The sequence below is a fragment of the Apodemus sylvaticus genome, chromosome 5 (assembly GCF_947179515.1).
Source record: "Apodemus sylvaticus chromosome 5, mApoSyl1.1, whole genome shotgun sequence".
NCBI classification, from domain to species: Eukaryota; Metazoa; Chordata; class Mammalia; order Rodentia; family Muridae; genus Apodemus; species Apodemus sylvaticus.
In genome coordinates, this window is record NC_067476.1 from 53,393,605 (window position 1) to 53,421,532 (window position 27,928).

A 27,928-nucleotide genomic window follows, 5' to 3' on the forward strand; every position below is an offset into this window, starting at 1 on the left:
AAAGATCGTTCTTGTGGTTGGGGTTATTATTTATTTATTTTTAGAAACCCCAAACAGGCTTGCTTCCTGTTCCCAGACTGACATCTGCTGGGGACCTCAGGCTGGCGGGCTTGGGAGGCAGGCCCGCAGCCGGCTGCCACTCGGCGCTCTGGGGCTCATGAGAGCCACCCCGAGCCTGCGCACCGCTGGGGCGGGATCCGAGCTCAGCAACCGCCCGGGAACCCCATTTTCTCCCGCGCTTCTAGCAGCTGAGATAAGGCCCAGAATGTCACAGTCTTGGCACAGGAGCTCCAGGTTAGTGACTCTGGCAGGGAATTGGTGGGCAAGGAAGAGCTGGACAGAAATGGTTGCGTGGGCAGGATGTGTGACCCCACCGTATGATCCTCGCCCTGGTGTCACTAGGCCAGTGAATTGTTTCCTGCTTCCTTCAGGGTGCGGCTGCCTGCATAGCTCTGTTCGGTCTGTCCTATAAGGGAGGTCCCAACTCCACAGTCTTCCTGGTTGCATTTTACAAGCAGGAGCCAAGCTTCCTTTGCAGAATGAGGTCAGAGATGGCCCTGGCCTATTTCTCAATCTTCTTCTCAGTTTATAGCAGCCTGGCTCCTCCTCCCGCCACTAGCCGCCTCCTCTGTCCCCTCCCCACGTTGGGGGGGGGGGGGGTGGCGAGGCTTGGAAAGCTTTCAGAATGGGAAGATCCTTTGCCTTCCTCACACTTCAGTGGGCCGGATTCCCTGGCATTCTCCTGGTACCTACATCAGGTGACCAGCCCGACCTTCCTGACCCTAACCTCTTACTGAAATGCTCGCCTTCCTCCCCCGAAACTATCTCTGTGAGATGTCCTTTATTATCTTTAACTGTAAGTATATGGGGGTGGGCTGTGTGAACACGAGTGCGAGTGTGGGACCCTCATCGCCTTGGAGTGGAGATACAGGCAGTGTGGGTGCTGGGAACTGAACTCCTGCCCTTGGCACTGTTGAGTGCCAAGTCGTCTCCCCAGCTCCCTCTGAACGATTTTGCAAGGCAGCCCAAACCCATTTAAGAACCTTTAGTGGAAACTCACAGAAAGTCCCTTTGCCTGATGTTTAGACGCCCAACGGGAGAGGGGGAGGGAGAGGGTGTGTCCCAATGCCCGGGAGCCCTTGGTGGGGACCAGGGAACGATTGGAGAGGTGATGAGAAGGACTAATCATGGAATTATGGAGAAGAATGACGAACACGATCTGGGAAACCTGGCTCGATGCTGTCTTTTGTTGCTGCTGCTGCTGTTTTTAATGTTAGAGTAGGTTAGACTTAACAGAAATTTGCAAGAACATCCCATAGACTTCTTGTATACCCTGCAACCATTTCTCCCTCGGTTTGCACAGTCGGTCAAGGCTCCGAGCCCTCGCTGAAGGCCTGTGCGATACTCTGGCAGCACAGAGAACACTTCTGCAGAATGACCACGGCAGGGAGGGGAGGGCTCCGAGGACACCGCAGGAGGGTGTCCAATGAACACATTTTCTGTTACCTTCTGGTTCTTGGAAGGGATTCTACACGCAGATGGAACACCAAAAAAGCCCCCACCCCCAAAAAAAGAAAGGGTTTGTGTAAGTTTGAGCAAACCATATGTACTCTTTATCCTGTTTGGCATCAATATTCATATCGGCCTCTAGGAGCGTTCATCCATTCTCTTGCCCTGCAGGGGTGTTCTCTGATGTAGGGAGGACATCGTACTTTATCATCTGCCGAAATAAGAAAAAATCTGTATTCCACACCACATCTGGCGCTTTGAGCTTTCCACCCATGGCTGGAATAGAAAGCTTCTTGTAAGAATACATTTAAGTAAAAAGAACAAGCCAATTAAGAAAAAAAAATAAACATAACTTTTTTTTTTTAATTTATCTTGCTTTTCCCACTCTTTAAAACCCTAGAAGGAAAATACGCATAGGCTTGGGATCCAGTTGGAACCCGTTGGCTGGTGCGTCCCTGTGAGGTGAGATAGACCTTCACCCTCACTCGAGCCAGACCTTCAGCTCCTAGCACGACAGGGCTTGCTCCTGCCGGAGGTTCTTGCACCTTATGTTCCATTTCCTTGAAAGGCTGCCTCTCTCTTCCTTCCCGGGTACCTCTGGGCTTCTTCTGAGCTCTGCTCTGATCCATCTTCTCCGGTGTGTCAGACGTGCTCGGCTGTAAGGACCGCCCCCCCCCCCCCCCACGATGTGGGCTTGGGTGTCAGGTAATTCCGCTCACAGAACTCAGCTTGTGGCAGAGTTACAGCAGCCACTCACTCACTCTTCTAAGCCTCACGACAACACTGACAGGAAGTGTTGAGATTCTCCTGGACGGAGAAACTGAGGCTCAGCAATAGAAGTTTCCTTCCCCAGGCTGCATGAGGCGGGGACAACCCAGGACTCCTCCATCCTCCCCTCTTACTCTCCACTACAAGGGCTGAACACTGTGTGAACATCGCAGGGTTTCTGGGACAACAAGATGGCTGGGCAAGGCATTTTCAGAGTGCCAAGCCTGGGTGCCAGAGCTGACGGAGCTGCTCCGTGCTTGTGTCAGCCAGGTGGCCTGTAAGGGGCTGCTCTCTGCCTCCCTGGCCATTTTCATCTCTGCACTGGAATCCTCTTGTCTAGACTAAGCCGGGCGAGGGCCTACCTGTGTTGTGTTAGTCTCTGACACAACACAGTTCACAGTTTGCCCCTCTTCTTTTGAGCTCAGCAGAAATATGTTGCCAGCACATGTTCTTTCATCCAGCATCCTGCACATGGGCTGGACTGAGAGAACATGGTGAGCATGAGAGAAAGAAATGATTGGATGGATGGGTGGATGGATGGATGGGTGGATGGATGGATGGGTGGATGGGTGGATGGGTGGATGGATGGGTGGATGGTAGGTGGATGGATGGATGGATGGGTGGGTGGATGGGTGGATGGGTGGATGGATGGATGGGTGGATGGGTGGATGGGTGGATGGGTGGATGGATGGGTGGATGGTAGGTGGATGGATGGATGGATGGGTGGGTGGATGGGTGGATGGGTGGATGGGTGGATGGGTAGATGGGTAGATGGGTGGATGGGTGGATGGGTGGGTGGATGGGTGGATGGGTGGATGGGTGGATGGGTGGATGGGTGGATGGGTGGATGGGTGGATGGGTGGGTGGATGGGTGGATGGGTAGGTGGATGGATGGGTGGATGGATGGGTGGATGGGTAGGTGGATGGATGGGTGGATGGATGGATGGATGGGTGGATGGGTAGGTGGATGGATGGGTGGGTGGATGGGTGGATGGGTAGGTGGATGGATGGGTGGATGGATGGATGGATGGGTGGGTGGATGGGTGGATGGTGGGTGGAGGGGTGGAAGGATGGAAACTAACAAGGAATAGACACATTTTTGTCCTTAGACATTTCTAACACATTTGACACGCTGTGACTGAAGGAGAGTGAAAACTAACACTTTCCAGATAATGCTTCTCCAACCAGATGTTCAGAGACTAAACAAAAAAGGAAAGAAAAAAGTAACCCATCACACTGCTTTGCATTCTACACCCACATCGCTAGTAGGATAATGTGGCAGTCATATTCAACACGTATGGTCTGCACTTGGGGCTGATGACGCTGAGAGATGTTAACTGGGATAGAATAAACACCATAGTCTGTGTGATGTAGCGACACCGAAAGCATCAAGGGAAGAGCAGGTAGGAAAGTGCCTGGCCAGGGCCACACAGTCCAGAGATGTCAACGGCCACCTATTCATGTTAGGGATGCAGATTCTTATGGGAAAAGTGAAAAGATGATCAAGTGCAGTCTGAAACCTTACATCTGTGCAGCTGCCCTCAATAGCTGCATCCTCGGCTGCAGTTGTTAATGGGAAGAAACTTGCTCTGCATTGCACATAGATGGCTTCTCCCTTGTGTGGACCCTACACAGCACAGTAGTGCTTGTGTAGTACTAGGCACTAGCAATCTAAAGATGATTTAAAGTACACGGGAGATTACGTGCAGGGTATATGCAGATGCCTGTCATTTTATACGTGGGGTCTGAGCACACAAGGGTCTTGGTAGCCAAAAAGCTCCTTGGAACAAATCCCCATCAGACATAGACAGTCTGTATTTCAGTGGCTGTCACAGACATTTTGTTTATCAGACTGTATGGCCTTATCATTTTCTACTCTTCTAAATTCATCAGTAGAATGATGTTCATGAAGAGTAGAACTCGTTCACTAATGAGTCTCGTTTAGAGGCCAAAATGGCTGTGTATGGATGAGAGGACACTATTTTGCCCGTGGGTGCAGACCAGCCTAAGAATCTAAGGACTCTTAGGCGCTGCCATTTAAATTATAAGCTATTTATTTGTCTCCTTATTTACAATTAGCACCTGGTAATGCGCTGATCTTATGGAGGTCCTTAGGATCTGTTACCATGGTTACCACCAATGTAAATGCTACACTATATAAAAGAAACAATTTAGAAATGGCTGGCTATTAAGTCGAGCCTATTTAACTAGTTTGGGAGATATTTTATTCTGGTGGAGTCCTTGCATTTGGGTCCCACTTCAAAGTCAACGCATTAAGTTTTTGATGGGTTTTAAGATGCTTTCAGAGCCTCCTGCTTTCACAGTAGGGAGCTGAATGTTTTTCAAAGGAGCCCGGAAGAAAGTGGTGCCCGGTAGAAAACAAGTGCAATGGGTGGAGAGCCCAGCAATCTCACTTAAAAAGTGTTCAAACCGCCACCAAGAATAGCCCCATCTCCTCCCACAAGCCCACAGGCTCACTCCAGGCCCAGAGGTTTCCAGCAGCTGTGCCCATCCTCCAGTGGGGCAGACAGGAATGTGCAGATGAAAGGGCCTCCCACTGCCCTTTCTGTCACTGGACTATAGGTTGTAAGGCCGCCCTCTTGACATCCACCTGGCTTCTTAATAGGCCGTTGGGAAGCCATTTGCAGAACTACTAGACTATGGCCCACAAAACGGTTGTGTTGGTGGGATGGGTGACTGGTATTCTCAGATATGGCCTCTCTCTCTCTCTCTCTCTCTCTCTCTCTCCTCTCTCTGTCTCTCTCTTTCTCTCTCTGTCTCCCCCCCCCCCCATCTAAGCAGAAGAAGCCCACTGACCTCTGCTAGGGAAGGTCTCTCCAGGGGCAGGAAACAAAATGAACCCTTGCTTCTGGCTTCTGTTACCCAAACCCAAGTCCTCGGGGGAGTTCAGGAAAAAGAGTTTGAGGAGAAGGAAAAAGAAAGGATGATGAAAGAAGGGGAGGCAAGAAGGGAAGGGGAGGGAGGGTCGGAAAGGGGGGTGGACAGGAGTGGGGGCTGCAGTGTGTCTGTGCTTCAGCAGAGCCTCAGGCTGGCCTTTAAGGCAAATGCCAGGGAGATAAAGACTCAGCAAGGCCACCTAGACCAACCAGGGTTGCAATGTAAAGTCAGGCGGGGTGGGTGACACCGGCCTGAGGGAGGGCAGGCACCAAGGCCTGGGTCTGGAGAGGGAGCTATCCCACCCAAAGCCAGGAGACCTCTTGGACTTGAATAGATTTCAAGAGGCAAGCCAGGGCCCCAGACCTGGCAGAGTCATGGGCGGGGATTTGGGGGGAATCTGAGAAGTGCCTATGTGGCCCGAAAGGGAGAAAAGACATGGGTCCCAGAAGCTGGGCATGAGCCTGCGGTAGGTGACATGGGTCCCAGAAGCTGGGCATGAGCCTGTGGTAGGTGAGAGAATTCCACCGAACAAGGAGCGTATGGTCTTTCTCCCATCACTCTGGTGAAAGGCACTTTGCATCAAATATTAGTTTCTTGTAGATTTCAGTCTCCGGGCTGGGATTCGCACTCATGTCATATATTTGGGAAATGCTTATTTTAGAAAGTAACACACACACACACACACACACACACACAGAGTTCTTTATTGTAGGACTTTTCAGAAATTTAATATTTGAAAATATTCCATTCTGGATCTTCAAGAAAGGCATTCAGTAGATCACTGGTGTGCTGGCAAATGATTAATAACCAACTTGAGAATTAAATCAAGGCTTAGCCCTGATTTATAGTGTTGCAACTTCCATGTTGTAAACCCTGAAGTCATTCCAGTTTCAGACTGACCCTCGGGGCTGCGGAGGACTTTGTTATTCTGTCAATCTGTGATGACAGTTGCAGGCTGACATCCTAACAAGCAGGAATGACCCAGAGGGCTCCTCTTCAGGACAGATTCAGTGAACTCACAATCAAAACTCTACTTTGGAGATGCTGCCAGGAACGTGGCTCCAAGACCCTGTGCTCTGACACACAGCGAACCATCAGCATCTTGGCTCATTACAGTATCTCCACAGAAGTGTTTGTTTTTTAAGAAACGCTTCCACTGTGTAGACACACTGCTCTTGAACTATGGTCCCAGCCTCTGGAGTAATGGAATGGCAGGCGTAGACTGCCATGTAGTTAGGTTCTTCTAAGGGACCATAGTCATGCCGACAGGAATGATATAAAGAATGAGGAAAAGCCAGGCAGTGATAACACACGCCTTTAATAACACTGGGAGACAGACAGGTGAATGAATCTCTGAGTTGGAGGCCAGCCTAGTCTGCAGAGTGAGTTTCAAGACAGCCAGGGTTACAAAGAAAAACTGTCTCAAAACAACAACAAACAGCAAATGAAGCAAAGCAAAAACAAACAAAAGAATCCAGAGAAGACTGACTTCCCGTGCCAAGGTGACTATGCTCTCTGAGGACCCCACATAATTCCTGTGTGTTGGTGTTAATGCCTCTGCTGAGGGCTGTGCATCCAACAAGATGGTTGGAAACCGCCGTGAGACTTGGAGACCTACAACATGAAAGACAGCACAACCTTTGCCTTGTTCTTTACGGGCTCTCTCAAGGCCAGTCTGGATGAATGTCACCTGGGACAGAGCTCTGGAGCCCAGGTGGCAAGAAACTAACCAGGAGGCTCAATTTGTCTCTGTGCCGTCGACCCCACCCCACCCCCACCCCAGAAGTGGAGCCTCGGCTCAGTCAGGCTCACCCCTGGCTGCAGCACAGCCATGCTGGAGCTTCCGGGCTCAGAGAAACTGCTAGATAATGTTGTTTTAAGATGCTAAATTTGGGGGGTAATTTGTTACGCCACATGATATAATTAATGCAGAACCCAATCTGTAGGAACGTTTTTAACTTAAAAGGGAAGAAAAGATGAAAACTGTATAGACAAATATGTGAAACCAAGCAGTGTGTGGATAATTACGAACTGATTGTTACCGAGTTCTGAGAACTGGGATGGGGGAGGGGGAGGGAAAGGGGGCTGGTGTGGCGGGGAAACAAGAGGCTTATTGAGGAATTCCAGAGGTTAATTTAGAAGGAAAGGGAGCCTGGAGAAAGGCGAGATCACATCGTGGGGGCTCTCTCCTCAGAGGACAAACCAAAACTTGAGGAGTTCATCCAAGTGGTCTTTGCAAAAAATGTAAATTCACTTGGAAATCAAGAGTCTATCTTGAAGTTGGGCATGGTGGCACAACCCTGTAGTTTCACAACGTGAGAAGCAGAAGAGGAAGATGACGTGAGCTCAGGTGTGGGAAGCAGATGAGTCACGAGTCAAGGACCCTAATGCCTCAGACCTGTGGGAATAGGTGAGGACCCCCCCCCCCCCCCCCCAGTGAGGCTCAGGAGGGTGGTGAAGTCTTCCTCTGGTTACAAAGACTGACCAGTGGGAGCCAGAACTAGCAGTTCAGCTTCCTTCTGGATGAGCAGAGGACTGATCCCTACAAAGACCTTCCACCCAGGTTAGCTAACCCCTCCTCCTGTGCTGTGCGTATAATACCCGCCACTGTGTTTCTGGGTTGTATGTCTGGTGTCCCCTTTGAGAACTAGCACAGCTTAGTTGGTCCCAGCTTTACCAGCATGTGTCTGTCATTTCTTCATTCCCAAACTGCCCAGTCTGGTTTCCCAGAACGAGCTGGGCTGACAGTGAGACAGACAGAGAAAGCCTAGAAGGAATCCAGCTGGTCTTGCATACTGGGCAGACACACAGTGGCCCTACTGCGTGGAAGATGAAGACTGCTACATTGCTTTCCTACCTCCACAAGTGAGTCACAGGAGGGTCTCTGTCTTCATGTCTCTGTCTCTCTCTGTCTCTGTCTCTCTCTCTCTCTCTCTCTCTCACACACACACACACACAGAGAGAGAGAGAGAGAGAGAGAGAGAGAGAGAGCACAGATTCAGATCTTTGGAACAAACGATGAAGAGTCAACTTTTTATTTTTTAATTAAGTCATCCAGACTTTAAAAATTATCTAAAATTAAAAAGCGGTTTACTAGTCTGTAATCTATCACCATTGATGCTGGGCGGAGGAAAGGCAGGGTAATTATTAGGTTGGATTAAATCACAGAATCAGAAGATTCAGTTCTTGGGGAGTTGGTTTCCATGCTGGAGAAATAGGTGGTTTCTGTTTAGCTGAAAGGAACAGACAAACAAAAGCCCTTCAGTCAACCAGAGGAAGTTTGTGGCCCTCCACAGCCTCTGATGTTTTTTCACTTTGCTTTGTCAAAGAAGTTTATAGACTTGTGGTAGAAGTCACGGCAGTGTGGAGGTGCTGGCTGCAACAGTGCTCCCACAACAGTGCTCCCCCAAAACCTTTATTTCTCTTGATTCTTATTCAATGCCTTGGGGAAACTTGTCTAAGTCAAATAGAAAATTAAAGGACACGGATAGGCAGCCATGGAAAGCGTAGTTAATGTGTAGTTAATGTCCATGGATTAAAAAGTGCAGCCAGTCTCATCAATAGTTACAGAAGTACAGAATCAATGCAAGGAGATTGAATTTCTAAAACCTTTCCCAATAGGCAAAGTCTAAAAGTTTGTTAGTCCTCAGTAGTGGGAGGCAGGGACCTGGGCAAGTTGCAGGTAGGCAAGATGTAATTGGCCAGAAGCATTTCGGACATCCCAGAACCCTCAGCACGGCGTTACGCTCACAAGCCCCTTGTTCTAACAGGCGTTCCTGTGCTTTCTCCTGCTACGACGGTAAAGGAAGTGCAAGTTTACGGATGTTTTCTTCAGCCTTTTGGGAAATCATATAAAAGTTAGACATGTCAATGTATACAACACAAAGCCAGCTAAAAAACCAAATAGTAACAAATGCATGTAACGTTCACTTATTCTCTATATATTTATGAAATGGTGCGATCTCCCAATAGCCCTTAAAATTGATTCGTTCTTGTCTTATGATGGAGCAGTCATAAAGAAAAATACCACTCAGCCAGCAAAGAACACTTATAGGGAAGTTTCAGGCAAGGCTATGGAGCACAGTCTTACTTATGACTAAAATAGTTTCCCATAACAATATGCATATATATATATATTTATATTTAGGAAGAAAATGTTTGCTACACAGATGAACAAGAAATAAACAGCTAACAGAAAAGGCCACAGAGGGAGGAAGACTATTGTTTCATTTATTATTTGTTTTTTCTTTAATAATGCTCAGCGCTAGCCCATCTGCAGAGGCTGGAGTCAGAGCTCTCAAGACTGCTTTCTTCCCTTACGTGCCTGGAGGTGTTTTAGTCAGATCTTTCTGCATCATAATCAAATTCCTGATACAAATCACTTATGGGAAGAAAACCTTGTTTTCCAGAGTCATGGTTGCTTGGTCCACGTGCTTGGGCAGCGCAGTGCACCATGAAAACAGGAGATTATAAAGAGGGGCCTTCTTCACCACTGAACAGGGCTGGGGCACCAGGACAACGTTCAAAGTCATGTCCTCCAGTGAGGGACCTCTTTCTTCAGCTGGACCCATTCTTTAAAGTTTCTAAACTAACCTTCTAAAACAGCAGGGACCAAGTGTTCAACACATGAGCCTGTGGAGGATGCTTCATTCACAATCCATAGAGTGTGTATGTGTGTGTTGGGGGTGGGGCTGGAGAGATGGCTCAGCAGTCAAAAGCACTGACTGCTCTTCCTGAGTTCAATTCCCAGCAGGCACATGGTGGCTCATAACAATCTGTAATGGGAACCAACGCCCTCTTCTGGTGTGTCTGAAGAGAGTGACGATGCACTCATATACATAAAATGAATAAATAAATAAACCTTAAAAAAAGTAAAAAACAAAAAGGAGAATGTGGGAACTAACCTCATTCCCTCGGGTTTCTATTGCTGTGGACAGACATCATGACCACAGCAACTCTTATTTTTTTTTTTTTTTCAGAGCAAAGACTTTTTAATGAATATATTTTACAAATACACTGGAGAATCATGCAATGCTTCCTGCATTGGATGCAATCCTGGGCCACAAGTCCGCACATTCCTTTGCAACTGGACCTGTGATAGCAGAACCTTTCATCTCGCCTTTATTGTTTACTATGACCCCTGCATTATCTTCAAAATAAAGAAACACCCCATCTTTTCTTCGATACGACTTTCGTTGTCGAATTACCACTGCTGGATGTACCTTTTCCCTCAGTCCTGGTTTGCCTTTCTTAACTGTGGCCATCACCATGTCCCCCACACCAGCAGCAGGAAGTCTGTTCAGCCATCCCTTGATTCCCTTCACAGAGATGAGATACAAGGTTTTGGCTCCTGTGTTGTCAGCACAGTTGATCACAGCTCTCACCGGAAGACCCAGGGAAATCCGGAATTTCGCTCTGGAGGACCCACCACGTCCTTGCTTAGACATCTAGACTGTCCGGAACCTCAGCAACTCTTATAAAGGAAAACATTTAATAGGGGTTGGCTTAGAGTTTCAGAGTTTTAGTCTGCTGACCAAGCCAGCTCAGTCAGTCAACAGGGTCTGAAGTGAGGGAGTGAGGATTGAAAAAGAAAAACAATTAGACAAAATTATACATGACTCCAGCCCATTACTTAGGCTGAAGCAGATTTGTTTCTCTCCAGCCTGCTTTTATATCATTCTAGAGATATCCAAAAAACATGGTCAGTTCTTAGATCAAAGACAAAGTAACCAAGTAAAGTAGTAAACAAGAAGATCACACAAGAAAGTCACCAAGCAGAGTAGTAAGCAAAAGGATCACACAAGGTAATAGTAAGAAGTAGTCAGCAAAGAGATCACATAAGGTAGTGATTTAGCAAAGTAGACAACAAAGCCCCATGGTCCCTGTTTCTAATATTCTTATCTGAGCCTACTTCCTTGTTCGAGTCCAGTGACAAATGCCAAATTCCTAGAAGCAGTACCAAAAGCTCTCAACAGTCTACTATCATCATGGCGGGAAACATGGCAGCATCCGGGCAGACATGGCACTGGCGAAGTAAGGGATAGTTCCAAATCCACATCTTCAGGCAGCAGGAAGAGAGAGTGACACTGAGCCTGGCTTGAGCATCTGAGACCTCAAAGCCACCCCCAGTGAGTCCAACAAGGCCACACCCACTTCACAAGGCCACGCCTCACAATAGTGCCATTCCCTAGGAGCACGGGGCCATTTTCATTCAAACCACCACACCCTGGATAATTCACTAAAGAGACTCACTGAGCTCATCAAAAGCTAGTACTGCACATGCATACTTCTAGTTTGTTATGGGGAAAAGATAAAGTTAAAAGTCAGAAGAGACCTACCACAGTGTCTGAGACCCTGTCTCAAAAAGGAGAGAGAGAGAGAGAGAGAGAGAGAGAGAGAGAGAGGGAGAGAGAGAGCGAGCAGCGGTCTTGTCTGCTGGGTCCGTGTTTCCTAAATTTAAGGAACACCTTTCGTACTTCTAGCTAGCATTCTGGTGATACAGGAGACAAAATTATCAATCCCACTTGTAGTCTGTGCTCTATATGGAATTTGAAAATAAGTTCAACACAGACCACTTACAGTCTGTCAGCCCACACCTCTATTCTGACTAAATGATCAAAAATATTCAGGGGGTGGGGGTGGGGGATGGGGGGACCTCTGTCCCTTCCTTCCTCACCCCTGGTCCATTTAATTAAGCACATAAGACACGCCTACACCACAGACTAAATCCATCTCGGATACCTTAAGAGCTAGAACCCGCAAAGGAAGGAAAAGCAAGCGTCTGTCGCTTGTTGACATCATCCCAGGGTCTGGGCAAACGCTCGACTACGATTGCTTTGCTCATTTCAGAACGTCAGGGCTCTCTGAAGCTACTTTCCTCCCCGATCGCCTTGATTGTTTGTGCAGGCAGAGATGAAAACTAAAAACCCAGCAGGCCGAGGATTTGATAAACCTTCTCCGTGCTGTCCTCTGTTAAACCAACCTCAGAGTCACTAAGTTTGGCTGTGTTCCCATATTTACAGGGACACAGTGAAAGGACGCAGATGTGGAAAAGGAAAAGCTCATAGAAATTTTAAATATGGTCCTGACTGATACATCCTAAGGATCGTAGGGTGCTTTCCCCAGATGCACACTCTAGTCAGGTGTGCAAGGAGGGTTTCAACTGCAAATGCCGGCAGACTGGGCTAAAAGTGGCTTTAGTAATGAGGGGGCTTAATTCTTACACAAAACAAGAAGCCTGTTGGGAGACAACTTCACAATGCAAGCTACATGGGTACAATGTACCCACGGCCTGGGACTGCCTCTGCCCTAAGCCTGCCTTTCTTTCCCAGAACTCCAGAGTTTTCTTCGCTGACTCCTCCTCTTCCCCCACCCATCTCCTTCTTCAGTTCACCAGCTACCCTAGCACCGACCTCCAGCCTACCTCCAGCCATCTATTTTCAAACAAGAGAAAAGATAGGGTATCCAGATAGTTCCAGGATTCAAGTCTTCACAGAAGGAGGAGAGGAGAGAGTACGATCTCTTTCATCAGGGAGGGAAGATTTTCTCCAAAGTCCTTCCCAGACCCCTCTCCAGACCTCACGCCTCAGCCTTGTCTGCCACTGGCAAGGACCGGGTAGAGTTATCTGGAGCTGGGTGCACTCACTCACAGAGATTCTGTGAGCAAAGAAAGGGGCAGGATGTACGTGAGGTGGTTCTGGGCAAACAGTCACCATGGTTGGTGACATTTGAAGGCATCCACTCGCGAAAAGTGAGACAGTAGTCCCAAAGCTGGATCTACTCAATACTGTTCAAAGATCTTTCATTTGTTGTAGTTTTTAAAGCAGCTAAAGACCTCAGGCCTTGCACATACCCTGTGAAGTGTAGTAAGAATTTTGGTTCTTCCAAAAAACAAACAACCCCCCCCCCCCAGTTATGTTATATGAATAGGTTTTTGTTTTAATCCCAGGTGTGGGATAAGGGACTGGTTTAGATTGTCCACACAGCTGACTATGATTTGTCTCATGTTCTGGCAGGGGCATGATTCTGCCAGCTGAAGATAGTTTGTGTTTGGAATTTTGGGTACTCTTAAGAGGGTATATAAAAGACCAGAGCTCAGAGCCCAGAGAGAGGCAGGGGTTACTGCCTCTGCTGCTGGTTCCCTCTGCTTCTGGTTCTCTCTGTTGCTGGTCCCTCAGCCACTGGTTCCCTCTGTTGCTGGTTCCCTCTGCTTCTGGTTCTCTCTGTTGCTGGTCCCTCAGCCACTGGTTCCCTCTGTTGCTGGTTCCCTCTACTGTTGGTTCCCTCTGCTGCTGGTTCTCTCTGTTGCTGGTTCCCTCTGCTGCTGGTTCCCTGTGCTGCTGGTTCCCTCAGCCACTGGTTCCCTCTGCTGCTGGTTCTTGCTGTTCCATTTGCTATTTTGTTGCTTCTGCTGTTTGCTGGATTGCTGTAGTTGCTAAGGGCTTGGGCTGAAACTTCACCTAGAAACAGTAGCTACCTTCTTACACCACCCCTTCCCCCATGCCCGTTCCTCCCCAGCAGAGGAAACACTTGAGAAAGACCAAGGGTGCCTGGCCTCTGCCCCTGCAGCTCTCAGGGAACAAGGCCGCTCTCTGTGCTCTCTCATCTGTTGGCCCTGAGCTCTTCTCTTAAAAGCAAGCTTTATCAACATCCCAAAGTGCTCCGGCACTTTCCAGTCCACGAACTGACTCGGCAAAATAGCAACCCCCTTCTGCATGCACAGTCCCTGGAAGCTTCTCCCGGCCAACCCTACCGCTGTGTGTTCGATCTTCCCAAGGATGTTGGAACCTTCTCCTTGGTGAAGCAACTTGCGAGGCGTGATATCTTTCGATGGCCGGTGAGCACAGCTTCCTTCCTGTGCTCATCTATGTTGCCCGGAAGCCTTCCGGCTCACAGGCTGCCTTTTTAGATGCAGTGGCACCAGGCTACTTCCCTGGATCTTTCCATTTTCTCTAGACCAGAGGTTGTCAACCTGTGGGCCTCAGTCCCTTTCAGGGGTGGGGCGTTGAACAACCCCCACAGGGGTCAGTTGCTCAAGGCCATTGGAAAACAGATATTTATATTACAATTCAAGGCAGTGGCAAATTATAGTTATGAAATAGTAACAAAAATAAACGTATAGTTGGGGGTTACTACAACAGGAGGAACTGTTTTAGAGTCACAGCATTGGGCCACACTGTTCTCACCCCATGCCTTGTCTAGCCCTCAGGTTTTGAATACTATCCCTCGAGTACTGATTCTGAGAGCATATCCCTGCACGCGCAGACCTCTGAATTTCTGATGCACGTATCTAATGGACAACTTGATATCTACACAAGGTATTCAGTGGTCACTCTGAACCTGCATTCAAAGCTTTTAAAAACGAGGGACAGTTTGTTTCCTTATCAGCTTTTAAGAGTCTTTGTATATTTTGGGGAGCAGTTCAGATACAAGCTTTACAAGACACATCCTCTGCAAGCATTTCCGTCCTATGCATTGTCTTCTCACGTTCTTGACGCTATCCTAATGTCACTGTAGTCTCAGCTATCGATCCTTTCTCTCAAGGACCACACCTTTGGGTTTGATCTGCAATGTTTTCACCTAGGCCTTCCCTTACCCTCTTGCTCTGCCATTTTGTGCTTTATATTTTGGCCTATAATGCATTTTGAGATTTACTTTGAGTGAATTTTAGAGAAGTATGTAAGGACTACGTTTAGATCTTTTATTTTTCCTGTCCAGTTGTTCTAGTACCATTGGTCAAAAAATCTCATATTTGTTTGAGATAAGGTAGCTCTGGCTACTCACTATGTAGCCTGGAACTCACTATGTAGACCAGGATGGCCTTAGAATCACAGAGATTCACCTGCCTCTGCCTCCTACATACTGGGATTAAAGGCATGTGCTACCACACCTGGCTGTCCTGTAATAGATGAAAAAAAAAATCAGTTGACTAGTTATTGGTTGTCAACTTGACAGGATCTAGAGTCCAGGAGAGAAATCTCTGGGCATGGCAGTGAGGGAGTTTCCAGACTGGGAAAAGAAGCTGGGCTCTTGGACAGAAGAGACCTCAACTGTGTCAATGGGCTGGGGTCCCAGACTCAATGCAGGAGTGAGCTGAGTACCAGTGGCTTGGCCCTGACTCCGACTACAAATGGAACATGAACAGCTGCAGCCTCGAACTCCTGTAATCATGTCTTCCCTACCATGACACACCGTATCCTATCCTCACAGCAAGAGCAAATCTTTCCTTCAAAACAACACTATCTCTGCTGGGGGGGGGGGGCGGGGGGGGGGGGGACAGTGGTGGTGCAGGCCTTTCATCCCAGGACTTGTGAGGCAGAGGCAAGCAGATCTCTGAGTCTATACAGTGAGCTCTAGGACAGCCAGGGAAAACAGAGAAATCCTATCCCAATATACAAAAACCAAAACAAAACATGAACAAAAATACCTTATATATATATATTTTTTTTAAATTAGATTTATTTCATGTGAGTACACTGTCACTGTCTTCAGACACACCAGAAGTGGGCATCGGATCCCATTACAGATGATTGTGAGCCACCATGTGGTTGCTGGGATTTGAACTCAGCACCTCTGGAAGAGCAGTCAGTGCTCTTAACCTCTGAGCCAGCTCCCCAGGCCCTGTGTATGGGTTTTTTGTCAGCATGTATATGTCTGTGAACCACTTGTACACCTAAGGACTTCAGAGGCTGGAAGAGGGTGTTGTATCCCTGGAATTGGCGTAATGGTTGGTTGTGAGCTGGAAATGGAACAAGGATCCTCTGGAAGAACAGTCAGTGCTGAGTCAAATTTTCAGCCCTAAATCCTTCCTTGAAGCTGTCTAGGCAACCAGAAAAAGTAACTAGCTCAGGTGGGTCTGTGTCTGGGCTTGATTTTAAGTCTTTACTGCACCAATACCATACTGCCAGGAATCATAAGCTTTACTGTAAGTCTTAAAAGGAAAGAGTCAGTCTGGGGAATGTATTTCTGATGAGATATTGAGAGCGCAAGTTAAAGTCCTTGGGAGGGACGGGAAAGCCCTGGCCTTCATAGCCACGTGCAACAGAGCTACTGAGCACTAGGAACGTGCCCAGCATGGTGTGTGTGCGTGTGGGGTGGGATTTGAAGGGCTTAGGACAACAGCCCTTATCTGATGCACTTAGACCACAGGGGCTTCGGATTACAGAGGTTTTCAGAGTTAGGAATATTTGCATAGACCTCACTTGATTGAACATTTCTAACCCCTAAATCCCAAATGGTTCAAATCCAAATGCCTTTCACATCAGTGCCCAAAGCATTTTGGATTAGGGGTGCTTACGTTGTGTGAAAGGAAAACATCTAAAACATATTAGTGATTTTAAGGTTGGTCACACACAGCTTGGGCATCCTGGGTTAAGATACATTTATAAGAGACGTTATAAACATGAATTTTGTTTCTTTTAAAAATGTGGCTAGTAGCCAGGTATGGTGGAATACACCTGTAATTCCTGCACCTGGGGTTGTCAAAGGCAGGAGGATTCCCAAGTTTGAAGGAACCCTGGTCCTTAGAGTGAGTTCAAAGCCAGGCTGGGCTACACAGTGAGATCATGTCTCAAAATCCAAAATAAACACAGCCAAAGTGGCTGTTAGAAACAGACACCACCCCCAGCACTTCTTTTGGATTGTCAGCTGCAGTTCTGGCCTCTGGCAGGCGGCTTCCTGCTCCCTCCTCCCTGACTCTCCTCTGCACTCCCACTAGCCTGCTCTAGTCTGGGACCACAAGGCACAACAGCAGATGGGGCAGTGTGCCAGCCGACCTTTTAAAATCTACATCACAATGCGTGGCTTGTTTGAAAACTAAGGGCTTTCCACTTAAGCCAGAGTAAGATCCAAAGTCCAGAATCATGTGGAGGCCATCCTCAGTACACCCTAGCCAGGCACCCGCAGCTGCCCTGTTCCACAGGGCACCAGGCACTTTCCTACCAGAGCCTCTGCATTTGCTGTTGTGTGTCTGCCTGATTGCTCCTGCTGTTTTTTATTTCAATTGTATTACAATTTATGGTTTTAATATTTGTTTTTAGTAAAGCACCTACATTTTTGCACTGACAGTTGCATTTTTTCTTTCCTCAAGTCTTGGCTTACAAACATAAAGGTAAGTCCTCAGACATAATGTAATTCTGAATGGCTTTATGCTGCTTTCAAATGGGCCCCTTCAGTGAGAAAGTTACCTGATAGTATAAGATGGTCTCATTTATGCAAAAATATATGTAGAATTATTCATATATGTAAACTCAAGGCTAACTATTCAGGAGGACACATAACCAACAGTTAACTGATGTTTCCTCTGGGATCCTTCTCCATACATTGTTCTGTGACTTCTCTCACAAAGCAATATGAATGAGTAATTTTTCCATGCCAGCTCACATAGATGTACTTTTATTCTTTTTAATGGCTTAAGGCACTCTTTTGTATGGGTGCATTATAATTCACTTTGCCATTTTCCTAAATTGATAGATATTTTAAATTGTTTCCAATTGTTTTTGCTGTTACAATTGAATCTTATTACAGCTGACCAGATTTCAATTCTTTGGACCACAGAAAATAATTTACCTTCTACGGGAAGCAGTCTTTTATCATAGCTTCTGAAATGACACATACAGTTAGTTCAGTTTTGAAATGTGGCTGGCTTAAGTATTAGCAAGTTTTCATATGCAGCTTGTATACTGATGTGATTTTTACCTTAACTAACATCTTTACAATATTAAAGCACATTATTTCCCGAGGACCCAACATTCATAATAATGTATGTACAGCAGCCCTACCAACTGTTTGAAAAATGCAGTTTTCTTTTGAAAACTGAGGTCTAATATATATAGCAAAGTGTACAAATGTTGATTAGTTATGTGTGTGTGTCTGAATGCAGGTGCTCATGGAGAGCAGGAGAGTGTCAGATTTCCAGGAGCACAGGCTGGAACAGCGGCCTGACTGGGTGCTGAGAACTGAACTTGGGTCCTCTCCAAGATCAGTATGTGCTTTGACCTCAGAGCCATCTTTCCAGAATGTGTGCTGTGAAGAAATAATATGTTTGGGTATATACATATGTAATATATATGTTTAGTACAAACATACACATATACCTGAGTAACAGTTTCACAGATAAAAACATTTAACATTTCCTCATTTAACATTTGAGGGACAGTTTTTTGTTTTTTTCTTTTTTGGAAGACAGGGTCTCTAGTGTCCAGGCTGACCTTACATTCCCATGTTTAAGCCTTCAGTGTGCTAAGACAAAGCCATGTCTAGATAGGGACAGCACATTTCAAGTAGGAGATGTTTAATGTTTTCTTCCTTTAAACTTCTAGTTCCTATCCTTGGGACAAGTTCTCCTTTATGATTCTATGGTGCTAACAGCTTGGAGAGTCTGGGAAGCAAGGGACCCACAAGGATGTTTTTAATTTCTCACGTCTATGTAACTTTTATAAAGGGCTGCTGATGGGTAGCTGAATGGGAAATCCTGTGTTGTCAAAGCCTTTCAAATTTATCTAACCAAAGTCAATGGAATTCTCATTTCAGCCTCACTGAGCTGAGAGTCTGAGAGGCTGTTTCTCCTCTTGGCTGCCAGGGGCCCCTTCATTACTACAGTAGCATTAATGTTGAATAAAATTTTGCAGGTACCCTGGAAGTGCTGCCTCAATTTTATGTGATAAAGTTTATTCTAATTTTCAAATACTAAGGTATAAATTTTGGAATACAATTTATTAGTTCATCATAAACTAATTCTGGGTAGTTTCTGTAGGATAGATCTTTAGGGAAACAGAAAAATATGTTCTGTAATTCTCTCTTGTGTGCCACACACACAGGTCTGTTATTTGTGTTTTGGACACTGAATGGCTCTCTCCCTAGCCCTTCCATAGAAGCTGTTTAGTGCACCAACGCTATTTTGTTACACCTGCAAAGACCCCGAGGCTGGAAGTGTAACTGGCATTGGCTGATATGTGAATGGGACCCAGATCTGATCGAAGTCCACTGCATTCTATTGCAGTGTATTCAAAGTGCAGACCGGGAGCAGCAGCGCAGCAGCGCAGCAATGCAGCAGCACAGCCGAGGCACATGGGGCCAGGCCGCTACTACACAAATGTTAGCTCAGACACAGCAGCTCACACTCATTTTTTTTTTTTTCCATGGTAAGCAGCCAGGGTATCTGGACATCCCATGAGATGCAGGTTCCTGCCGTATTGCTGCTCCACTATCCCTTGGGGCAGTGGTTCTAATCCTAATCTAACCTTTCTAATCCTGTGACCATGTAATACAGCTTCTCATATTGTGATGACCCCCAAACATAAAATTACTTCATTGCTACTTCATAACTGTAATTTTGCTGTTACGAATCGTAATGTAAATACCTGCGTTTTTTGATGGTCCTAGATGATCCCTGTGAAAGAGTCATTCAATCCCCAAAGGAGTAACAGCCCATAGGTTGAGAAATGCCACCCTAGGGAACTGCCCTTGTGTGTCTGATTAATGAGTCCTCTCAAAGGAAAAAGCAGGGAAGGTATACACATCCAAGTTGCGACCAACCTCCTTCAGTCAGCAGCAGGCAGATGTGGCTCCAGGGTAGTTTTTCAGTAGAACTATACAAAGAGACTAGGAAAACTATGAATAGAACACAACTTATAGATTTGACACATTGTTGATGCTCGGAGGCAACCAAGATGGCACTTCACCTGACTCACCCCATCTCTATTAAAAAAAAAAAAGCAATATGCACAGAGAGTAGAAGGGTCAAAGAACACGAATATCATTGCCTCTCTCCCATATTTGGTGACAACAGGATGTTTGGCTTTCCTGACTGGCCTTTGGACCTTCAATTGCAGGTCACATAAGTTGCCCCCAACCTAAAGGCTTCTTCCTTAGCTGCTTGTCACAGTGTAAAGGAACTTGTCCCTTCACAATATGAAAGCAAAGATGTTCACTGGAGATGGCTCTGGAGTAAGACCTTAGCTTGGGACATAAACACAAGGGTGAGAAATACAGATCTGAGGACCAAAGACCCCAACTCCATGACAGACTGGAATTCCTTCTGCTTCATTAGGAAATCTGCCTCAGCCTGGAGATGCCTTCTGTACACTGATGCCAAGCAGGCAGAGTGCTGGCTTTCTCTGTGCTGCTACCAGTTTACTGTGACCTTCTAGAGGCAAGGCTAATAACCTGAATTACTGATCAAGGCAAATGTGTCCTTAATAGAGAGCATCCAGTCAGCTCTCTTCCAACTTGCACCAACAATCTCCTATGGCATAATTTTGTCTGCTGAGTGGATGTGGATACAACAAAGCATTCTAATATGATAAAAACTGCTAATGCCAACAAGAACTTGTTAGGTACTGCGTGGCCTGTGACATTTTACAGTCTAAATTCAACACTCACAAAGGGCCTACATTGATTCAGATTGCTTAAGGAACTTGTTTAATCAAAGTCATATCATACAAGTTGGAAGCAGAATGCACAGCCAGGATGCAAACCCAACCTGGCTTCCTTAGGCCAAGGACCAGAACATGTTTTGGGATATGTGTGTGTGTGTCTCCTTTATTTCCAATTTCCTAATAGTAACACAGAGTTTTTCACTGAGGTAATAATTTATAAGTGGTTCAGAGTATTTATAGATCACTAAGGTAATCCAAAAACTGTCAATAACTCTTGTTTTTTGAGACAGGATCTTATTCTATAGCCCAGGCTAGCCTCACATGTGTGTACCACCCAACCCAGAAAGAATTGTCAATAAAACTTTAAAAAAATACTAATTCATTTTTTTTTGTGTGTGTGTGTGTGTGTGTGTGTGTGTGTGTGAGAGAGAGAGAGAGAGAGAGAGAGAGAGAGAACATGCATGCAGGGTCAGAACAACGTACAGTAAGCACCTGGTTCTTTCTTTCTATCAGATGGGTCCCAAGAACTGCATATGTTTTGTCAGATTTGGCAGCAAGTAACCTTATCCTCAAAGTCCTCTTGCCAGCCCAGAACTGCCAGTTTTTATAAGGGGCCCCCAAGCAATTGTAAGGAGAAAAAAAAAATCTCTCAAAAGCCAAACACTTCTTTTAAGATACTGTGTTTCTACAAGCTTAAAAATATGTCAAGATCCATTCTTCCAGTATAAGTTACCAGTCATAAAATCCATCATGTCTGAAGGGTTAGAAAAAATGTTAAATACATAAGACTGGTAAGGAAATGTGACACATTAAGAGATTTTGCTCTGTGACACCCACAGGGTGTTTGAGGCAGTCACAATCAGAATGCTGAGAACATCATACGGCCAGCAAGTGTGGTCAGCAGTGTGTCATTCTAATACCAGAGGATGATATACCACTTGGAGGGATGCTCACTCCAGCATGATGCTGGCAAATTATATGTGAACAAAACCTTTATTCATCACTAGATGAGTCATGAACCCTGAAGACTTGGCTTCCTCAGAAGCCCTGGTTCTGACCCAAGCCACGCTTGCTCATCACAATGTAAAAAATCATAAAGGTAACATGAGAAAATTCAACCATAGGATATCAAAACATTTCCCCAAGCTTTTGGCACAAATCAGATCCTGAGTACACATTTGGGATGAACCTAGAGAGGTGCAAAAACATTTACCTAAAATTCTTAAAAATATACAAACTATAGTTCATACATATACATCATTGAAAGCATTTCAAGGGCCTTTTCTATCAATAGGTAACAGTTCCTAGAAACCTCAACATGTGTAGAATTTTGTACATGGCATATTTTTAACATCTAATTTCAGCCTTAACAAATGTAGTTACCCGAGATGGTCTCCTTTCTCCTGCCAGTGGTTCTCGCCTGTAGTGTGCAGCTATCACGTTAGAAGCTAGAGAGCCGAGTTTGATCATCTTTAAGTTTTTAAAGTTACTGATGTAGAAGCAAGGTGTTTGATTTCTCCTTCTGGTACCCAAATGCCCTAGAGTGGCTGAGCTACACATGGTCCGAATGCAGACACAGTAAGGGCTTCTCTGAGCAACCGTGGCCAGCAGCACGTGTGGCTGTGTTCTACTGCAGTCATGCCCCGGTTCCGAGTCCTCTCCACTGCCCCAGGTGCCTGTCTGCTGCTCACTTATCATTCTCTAGCTCAGGCTGCCAGGGACATCACCGTACAGCCTTGGTGGACTCCTGGGTCTCTTGTCCTCCGTGGGCTGAGGATATAGGTGCTGAGCGGCCATGTCAGCTTCACTCTGTTTTTCGAGACAGGATCTCACTATGTTGCTCAGAAGGGCCTTGAGTTCACCATCCTCCTGCCTCAGACCCTGAGTGCTGGGATTACAGGTTTAAGATCTTTCCTCAGGGCTGCTGGATCTCTGTAAGAACAGCTTTCCTCCCCTTCTGTGTTCCACAGGACACCCTAGTAAGAGTAATGGCTGGTCCCGGTACCAACCTTCACTTCATGCAAATGGCAAATGGTTCGATTACATCACGGAGCACAGAAGGGCTCACAAGAATGCTAACATGGAAGCAAAAGGGGTTTTCAGGAAAGAGTTGGGGATCTCTCTGTTGTAAGGGGGTGAGCCGCATGGCAGGTTACTAGAGGTTACTAAGTTGTCAGCATTTGCTCACTCTCTATACTATGAGTCTAAAGGTTCCTGACTTATACACGTGCCCGATTTTCAACAAATACTTCAACAGCAAGGGTAAAGGAAGTTTAAAAATGATCAAAAAGTTCAGTAGTTTTAGAACCAGTATATGAATCAGAATTGAAATAAAAATGCAACCCTGAGATACAAGATGGTCAGTTTTTACAATGTAATAATTTTAAAGAAAAGTGAGAATGAAAATGGCTTCCAGTTGGTCAGCGCACTAATAACAATCAGAATTCACTGGCACTGGAGACATGACGGTTTTCTTTCTGGCCAGAGTCACCTGTCCTACAACCTCTGCAGGATCACTGCTGTCATCTTTCAATAAATGTCCATCTACAAATTAATTAACTTTTTCTGAGACAATCCCAGGCATATTATTCTTCTAATTCCCATGAAAGACTCACTTTTAAGATACAATTGCAGCTGCCCCACACTGCCAGTTTCTGCGTCACACACATGCCTTAAAATTCTGTAATCAGCAGCCAGCAGGTGCCATATCGCATTCAACACACCACAGTCAGTCAATGCAGACATCCCCAAACACACCAAGGCTGGTTTTGTCAAATGTTTTATTGAGTGTAGACATCTGGAGTACTGTAAAACATGCATTATCTTTAGATTCAAAAAGGAGCAAGCCGTATTGTCTTCACTGTCAAATGTGTCAGGCTGGGCACACATGATGGAGATTGATGAAGCATCCAGAGAGTAGTGTGGCTCTCGGAAAGCCTCTACAGTGTGAAGGAGGGTCTTAATCACGTGAGAAGGCAATGCTCATCACGCTTAGTAACTTGCATTTCATCAAAGGTACATAGTATTTTAAATTTTAAAACAAATAAAAATAATTTGTTTGTAGAAGATTCCCATTCCTAACTTTGTCTCTTTAGATTTCAGAAACTTCAATTTAAAAAACACAGCCCCCCCCCAACCCAATATATGCATTTTAGAAGCTGTATGTAGATCTGAGCAATAACTAAATTTATTTCTTTTTTGGTTGCTGAGGTGTGTTAAATTTGAAGAAGATAATATCTCCATCTTCAACAATATAATTCCTGCCTTGTTGTCTGTATTTTCCAGCAGCCTGCAAACAGGAAAAACAGGAAATGGTTTATTATTTATAACCAAATACATAGGAAAAAAAATAAGGTTATTGCTTATAACCAAATACAAGACAAACAGGAGAAACGGCTTATTCTATCCAAATCCTCAGAGAAACGAGACAAATGGGAGACAAATGGGAGGGAATACTCCCTGGGTCACGTTAAAAACATAATGACAAAGAAGAGACGTGTAGGAAGGCATACAAGTCCTAAAGAACAAAAAGATACGCAAAATCCTTCTGGTTTGGACAGGACTAAGCCTCCACACATGTGTGCCAATCCTACTGCCTCTTACTAACTGTTGACACAGATGTAAATCATACCAATGCCATTACGTTTCATTACATGCTGTTCATGGTACATTCTGAGGTGTCTGCAAACACCCAGCGAGTCACTGTAAGAAACTGATCAAATGAGGCAGAAAAAGCCACACGTGCTTTGTTTGCTTAAAGAAATTCTTTGGTGACCCTAGTGATGTCTTAAAGATGGTTTGCTCTAAGAAAAACTGCTCAACTGTGCTGCACACATTTGAATTTCTTGTAGCCCTGTTTATTCTTGACAAGAGCACTGACATCTGTGCGTCCCAAATGTGATCTTGGAAGTTTTCTGACAGAGATGCTTCCAAGCAGACTCTTACAGGTTGGAACTGCAGACAGACATTTCTCCACTGTAAATCACTCAGCAGAGAAATGATCCTGCGTGCTGGTGTGTGAAGATCTGGACATGCTCTAGACTTACACACAAACAAACCAGGTTCATCCCAGCACAACACACACTTCAGGCTCCTGAGCACCCACACTTAACACTCACATAATTATCAGCCCCTGTGACCCTGGCACCAACCACTCAACAATGGGTACCCAAATTCTCAAAAGTTTTTCTTGAGAACATGAAAACTTTGTCTAACGTAAGATTACTACTTCCCTTTTTGACAATATTGAAAGAAAATTCAAAGTCAAGTGAAATATTTATCAGTAATAAAAACACTAACAAAGATCATACATCTGAGGTTCAAATCAACAGACCAGACTGAAGAACCCTCATAAGCATATTTTTGATAGTATACAATACAAAGGATTTTGCCTAATAGCAATATACTATTAAAAGGAAGTTTATCTTTAAAAAGACAATGTACTCTATCATTCTAAAAAACATATTCACATGATTTTTGTAAAGTTGTGCTATAGTGAAAGCCATATAGTACTTACTTCTAGGATTTAAGCCTGTTATAAAACTATACATACAAGTTAAAGGAAATACACATTGACATGACATATTAGTGTAAGTTTATATACTTTATTACATTCAAGTTTACTATTAATAGTGACAGTGTTTCTTTAAATTCTCTAGAGACCATTTAATCCATTTTCACTGCTATCAGAAACAGTGGTTGCAAAAAATCAATACCCATTTGTGAATCTTGAGTATGTATTAAACAAGACACGTCTAACCAGTTCATTTGCACTTGAAAGCAGCCATCTGTAGAAGGCAGCTTTGCCTAAGCAGATATGATTGCTAATAGTGTGACATCCCTGTAGACTACAAAGCCCAAAGAGCTATTCAGTATATAGTTCACAGCACTGCACTGAATTAGCTATGCTGCACTGTGGTAGAAATAAACACACACATACACGCATGCACACACAGTCCTGTTTGCAATCTCAAACTTCCTTATCATGTACAAGTAAACACTGTTAGATAAGGAGCATAAAGCAGCTCATAAATTGTTCATTTATCCAGAGTTCAAAATTTAAATGTTAGTTTTGGAAGTTAAAAATATGAGATATTTAGTGGTACTCTAGGAAGAAAAGCCAGAAGCTGATCTTTCCCAATTTATGATATAAAGTGCTCAGGCTTACATATTATTATCAGCAGGAAACATTATTGTACTGTATATTATAGTTTCTGGATTGTTAACGTATTCACAATTAATCTTCTCTTAGTTTTATCATAACAAAATAAGGTTTGGTAAGTATCGACTTAGCACATGTAAGTATGACAAGCCTCCATCTCTGTATTCTAGAAACAGAAAATATCCTCATTTTAATTTTTTGTATGAAAAGAAATAAATGCTAACATGATATAACATGTTGACAAAAGAAATCAGATATTCTCCAAGTCTAATTAATTAGCATTCCTGATGAAGTTTACCCTCAGTATCTGCATACCTATTTATATCAATACAGATGATACCAGTGAAATCAATGGACTGTTTGGTTACACACTGTAACTTTGGGGGGGTAATCATAATGGCTCTCAATTAATACCTAATCAATAATATGGAGATTTTCCCCTTCCTGGTTCTAAGGTTCCAACAGTCCTATCAAAGCCCCGCTTTTCTAATAATACCTGTAAGAGTAAACCAAACTTGAAATATCTTTCACATTTCTTTCAAATTATGCAATAATCAGCATAAAGGTTCTATTTGAATCTCTCAACATTTTCTATGACAGTTTTCAAATTAAATTAAAGAAGCTACCTACAAGGTCAACTTTAAGTGAGGTGAACTATCTACTTGTTGGATATTAATAAGATTCTCTGTGCAGAATCAAACAAGCTAGAAAAATGAATTTTGTAATAGAACTTACATTAAAATCATTTGGTACTAATATTTAATAATGCTTCACTATGAGTGTCTGCAAATCAAATTATAGTTATTAGCTAAAATAAAGCACAGTTTTGGACCTGCCCTCTAGTGTTGAAAAAGCAAATCAAACTTCCAAAGATCTTTTTTAAAAAAAGGAAATCCATAAAGTTTCAGCATCAGCGGGTTTGTCTACCTCGGTTCCATGATCTGTTTCCTTGACTTAACCTTACTGTGATTTCTAGTTCATATGTGCAAATGGGTTACTATGACTTTTTCATTAGCTAGTAGTGAGAAAATTCTTTGTATTCATGTGACTTAAAAGTTTATTTTTATTTTCAGGTAGAGAAATAAAAAACTCAAAAGAAAAACCCCTTCATCCAGCTATTTAAGACTGACCCGAGAGGACATGACCGTGGATAGTTGCTAATCAGTGCGCCACATTGGTCCTAACAAGCTGACAGCATGCAGTTTAAAGAGAGCTATTGTCTACCATGCACATCTTCACGTGAGTGCTAAAATGATAAAATCTGCAAGTAACCAAGTATCATTCCTTACCTTGACTGCATTTTCAGAACCCTCGTCTTTAAAGTCTTCATACTTCATTACTTCAGCCATAATGAATCCCTTTTCGAAATCTGTGTGAATCTTTCCTGCAGCTTGAGGAGCCTTCGTTCCTTTCTTTGAAAAGGACCAGAGAAAACTAATTGCATTTAAAAATGACTGATTGTAAGCATCGAGTTTCTTTTCTCCGATCTGCAGTTGGCTCAACTCAAACTTAAGTTTAATGGGAGTTAGGAAGTCTGCTATACAATTAGTGCGTTTTCACCAGAGGACGCTGCCCTCGCAGGCTGTGCAGACACCAGCAGGTGTTAGAGGCTCGGCTCCAAGCTTTGTTTTCCCTAACAGTCATCTACCGGTTGGTTTATTGATTTAGATGCAGGGGTCTGGTTTGGTGTGGGTTTCACTTCGATTTTCTATTCTTCATAGTGGAAAAAAATAAAGATTTTAAAGTAACTTTCAAGTTGAATTATCAAAGGCTTAAAAAAGATAAAAACCCTCAAAAATTCAGCTCATCTAAACATAAAAACTGATATATAAAGGGACATTTTTAGACATATCAGCAAATCAGATAAGCTACAGTCAGCGAATAATTTTGAAATAATCAGGAAATGTTACCAATAAGATTTAAAAAAAACACTTTGCATAATACAGCTCGCTTCTAACAATCATGAAGGAAATTCAAGTGAAGATGGAAAGAGAAATGTCTTGTAATTACCCCATATGTAAAATTACAGGAACACACATTCCAGACACACACAACCACAGAAATCTGAGAAATAATGGTGACCTACAGGCTGCTTAACAAAGCATGTTAAAGTGATAAGGGCTCTGACAGCACAAAGCACAGTTTTTACAATAAAAGATGTATCGGGCCACTGCGGCTACTCCCTGATGCTCACCTGACTGAGTGTCTCACACAC

At 44.4% G+C, this 27,928-nt stretch overlaps 2 protein-coding genes and 1 long non-coding RNA gene across 3 annotated transcripts in view; 1 reads left to right on the forward strand and 2 right to left on the reverse strand.

Moving 5' to 3' along the window:
• The first annotated feature begins 83 nt into the window (after positions 1 to 83).
• On the forward strand, positions 84 to 27,167 carry LOC127685466 (uncharacterized). Its single transcript, XR_007977879.1, has 3 exons — positions 84 to 294; positions 14,377 to 14,492; positions 26,787 to 27,167. It is a non-coding gene; the product is annotated as an uncharacterized LOC127685466 (long non-coding RNA).
• On the reverse strand, positions 10,161 to 10,628 carry LOC127685465 (60S ribosomal protein L23-like). Its single transcript, XM_052182703.1, has one exon. The coding sequence runs from the start codon at positions 10,620 to 10,622 to the stop codon at positions 10,200 to 10,202; it is 423 nt and encodes a 140-aa protein (XP_052038663.1). The 5' UTR covers positions 10,623 to 10,628; the 3' UTR covers positions 10,161 to 10,199.
• Positions 23,316 to 27,928, reverse strand: part of Ola1 (Obg like ATPase 1) — a 114,835-nt gene continuing 110,222 nt past the window's right edge. Inside the window, exons 10-11 of the mRNA XM_052182702.1 lie at positions 27,003 to 27,125; positions 23,316 to 23,841 (exon numbers count right to left, since the gene is read on the reverse strand). Of these exons, the coding sequence (XP_052038662.1) occupies positions 23,740 to 23,841; positions 27,003 to 27,125 (225 nt within the window). The 3' untranslated portion in view covers positions 23,316 to 23,739. The remainder of the gene's footprint in view (positions 23,842 to 27,002; positions 27,126 to 27,928) is intronic.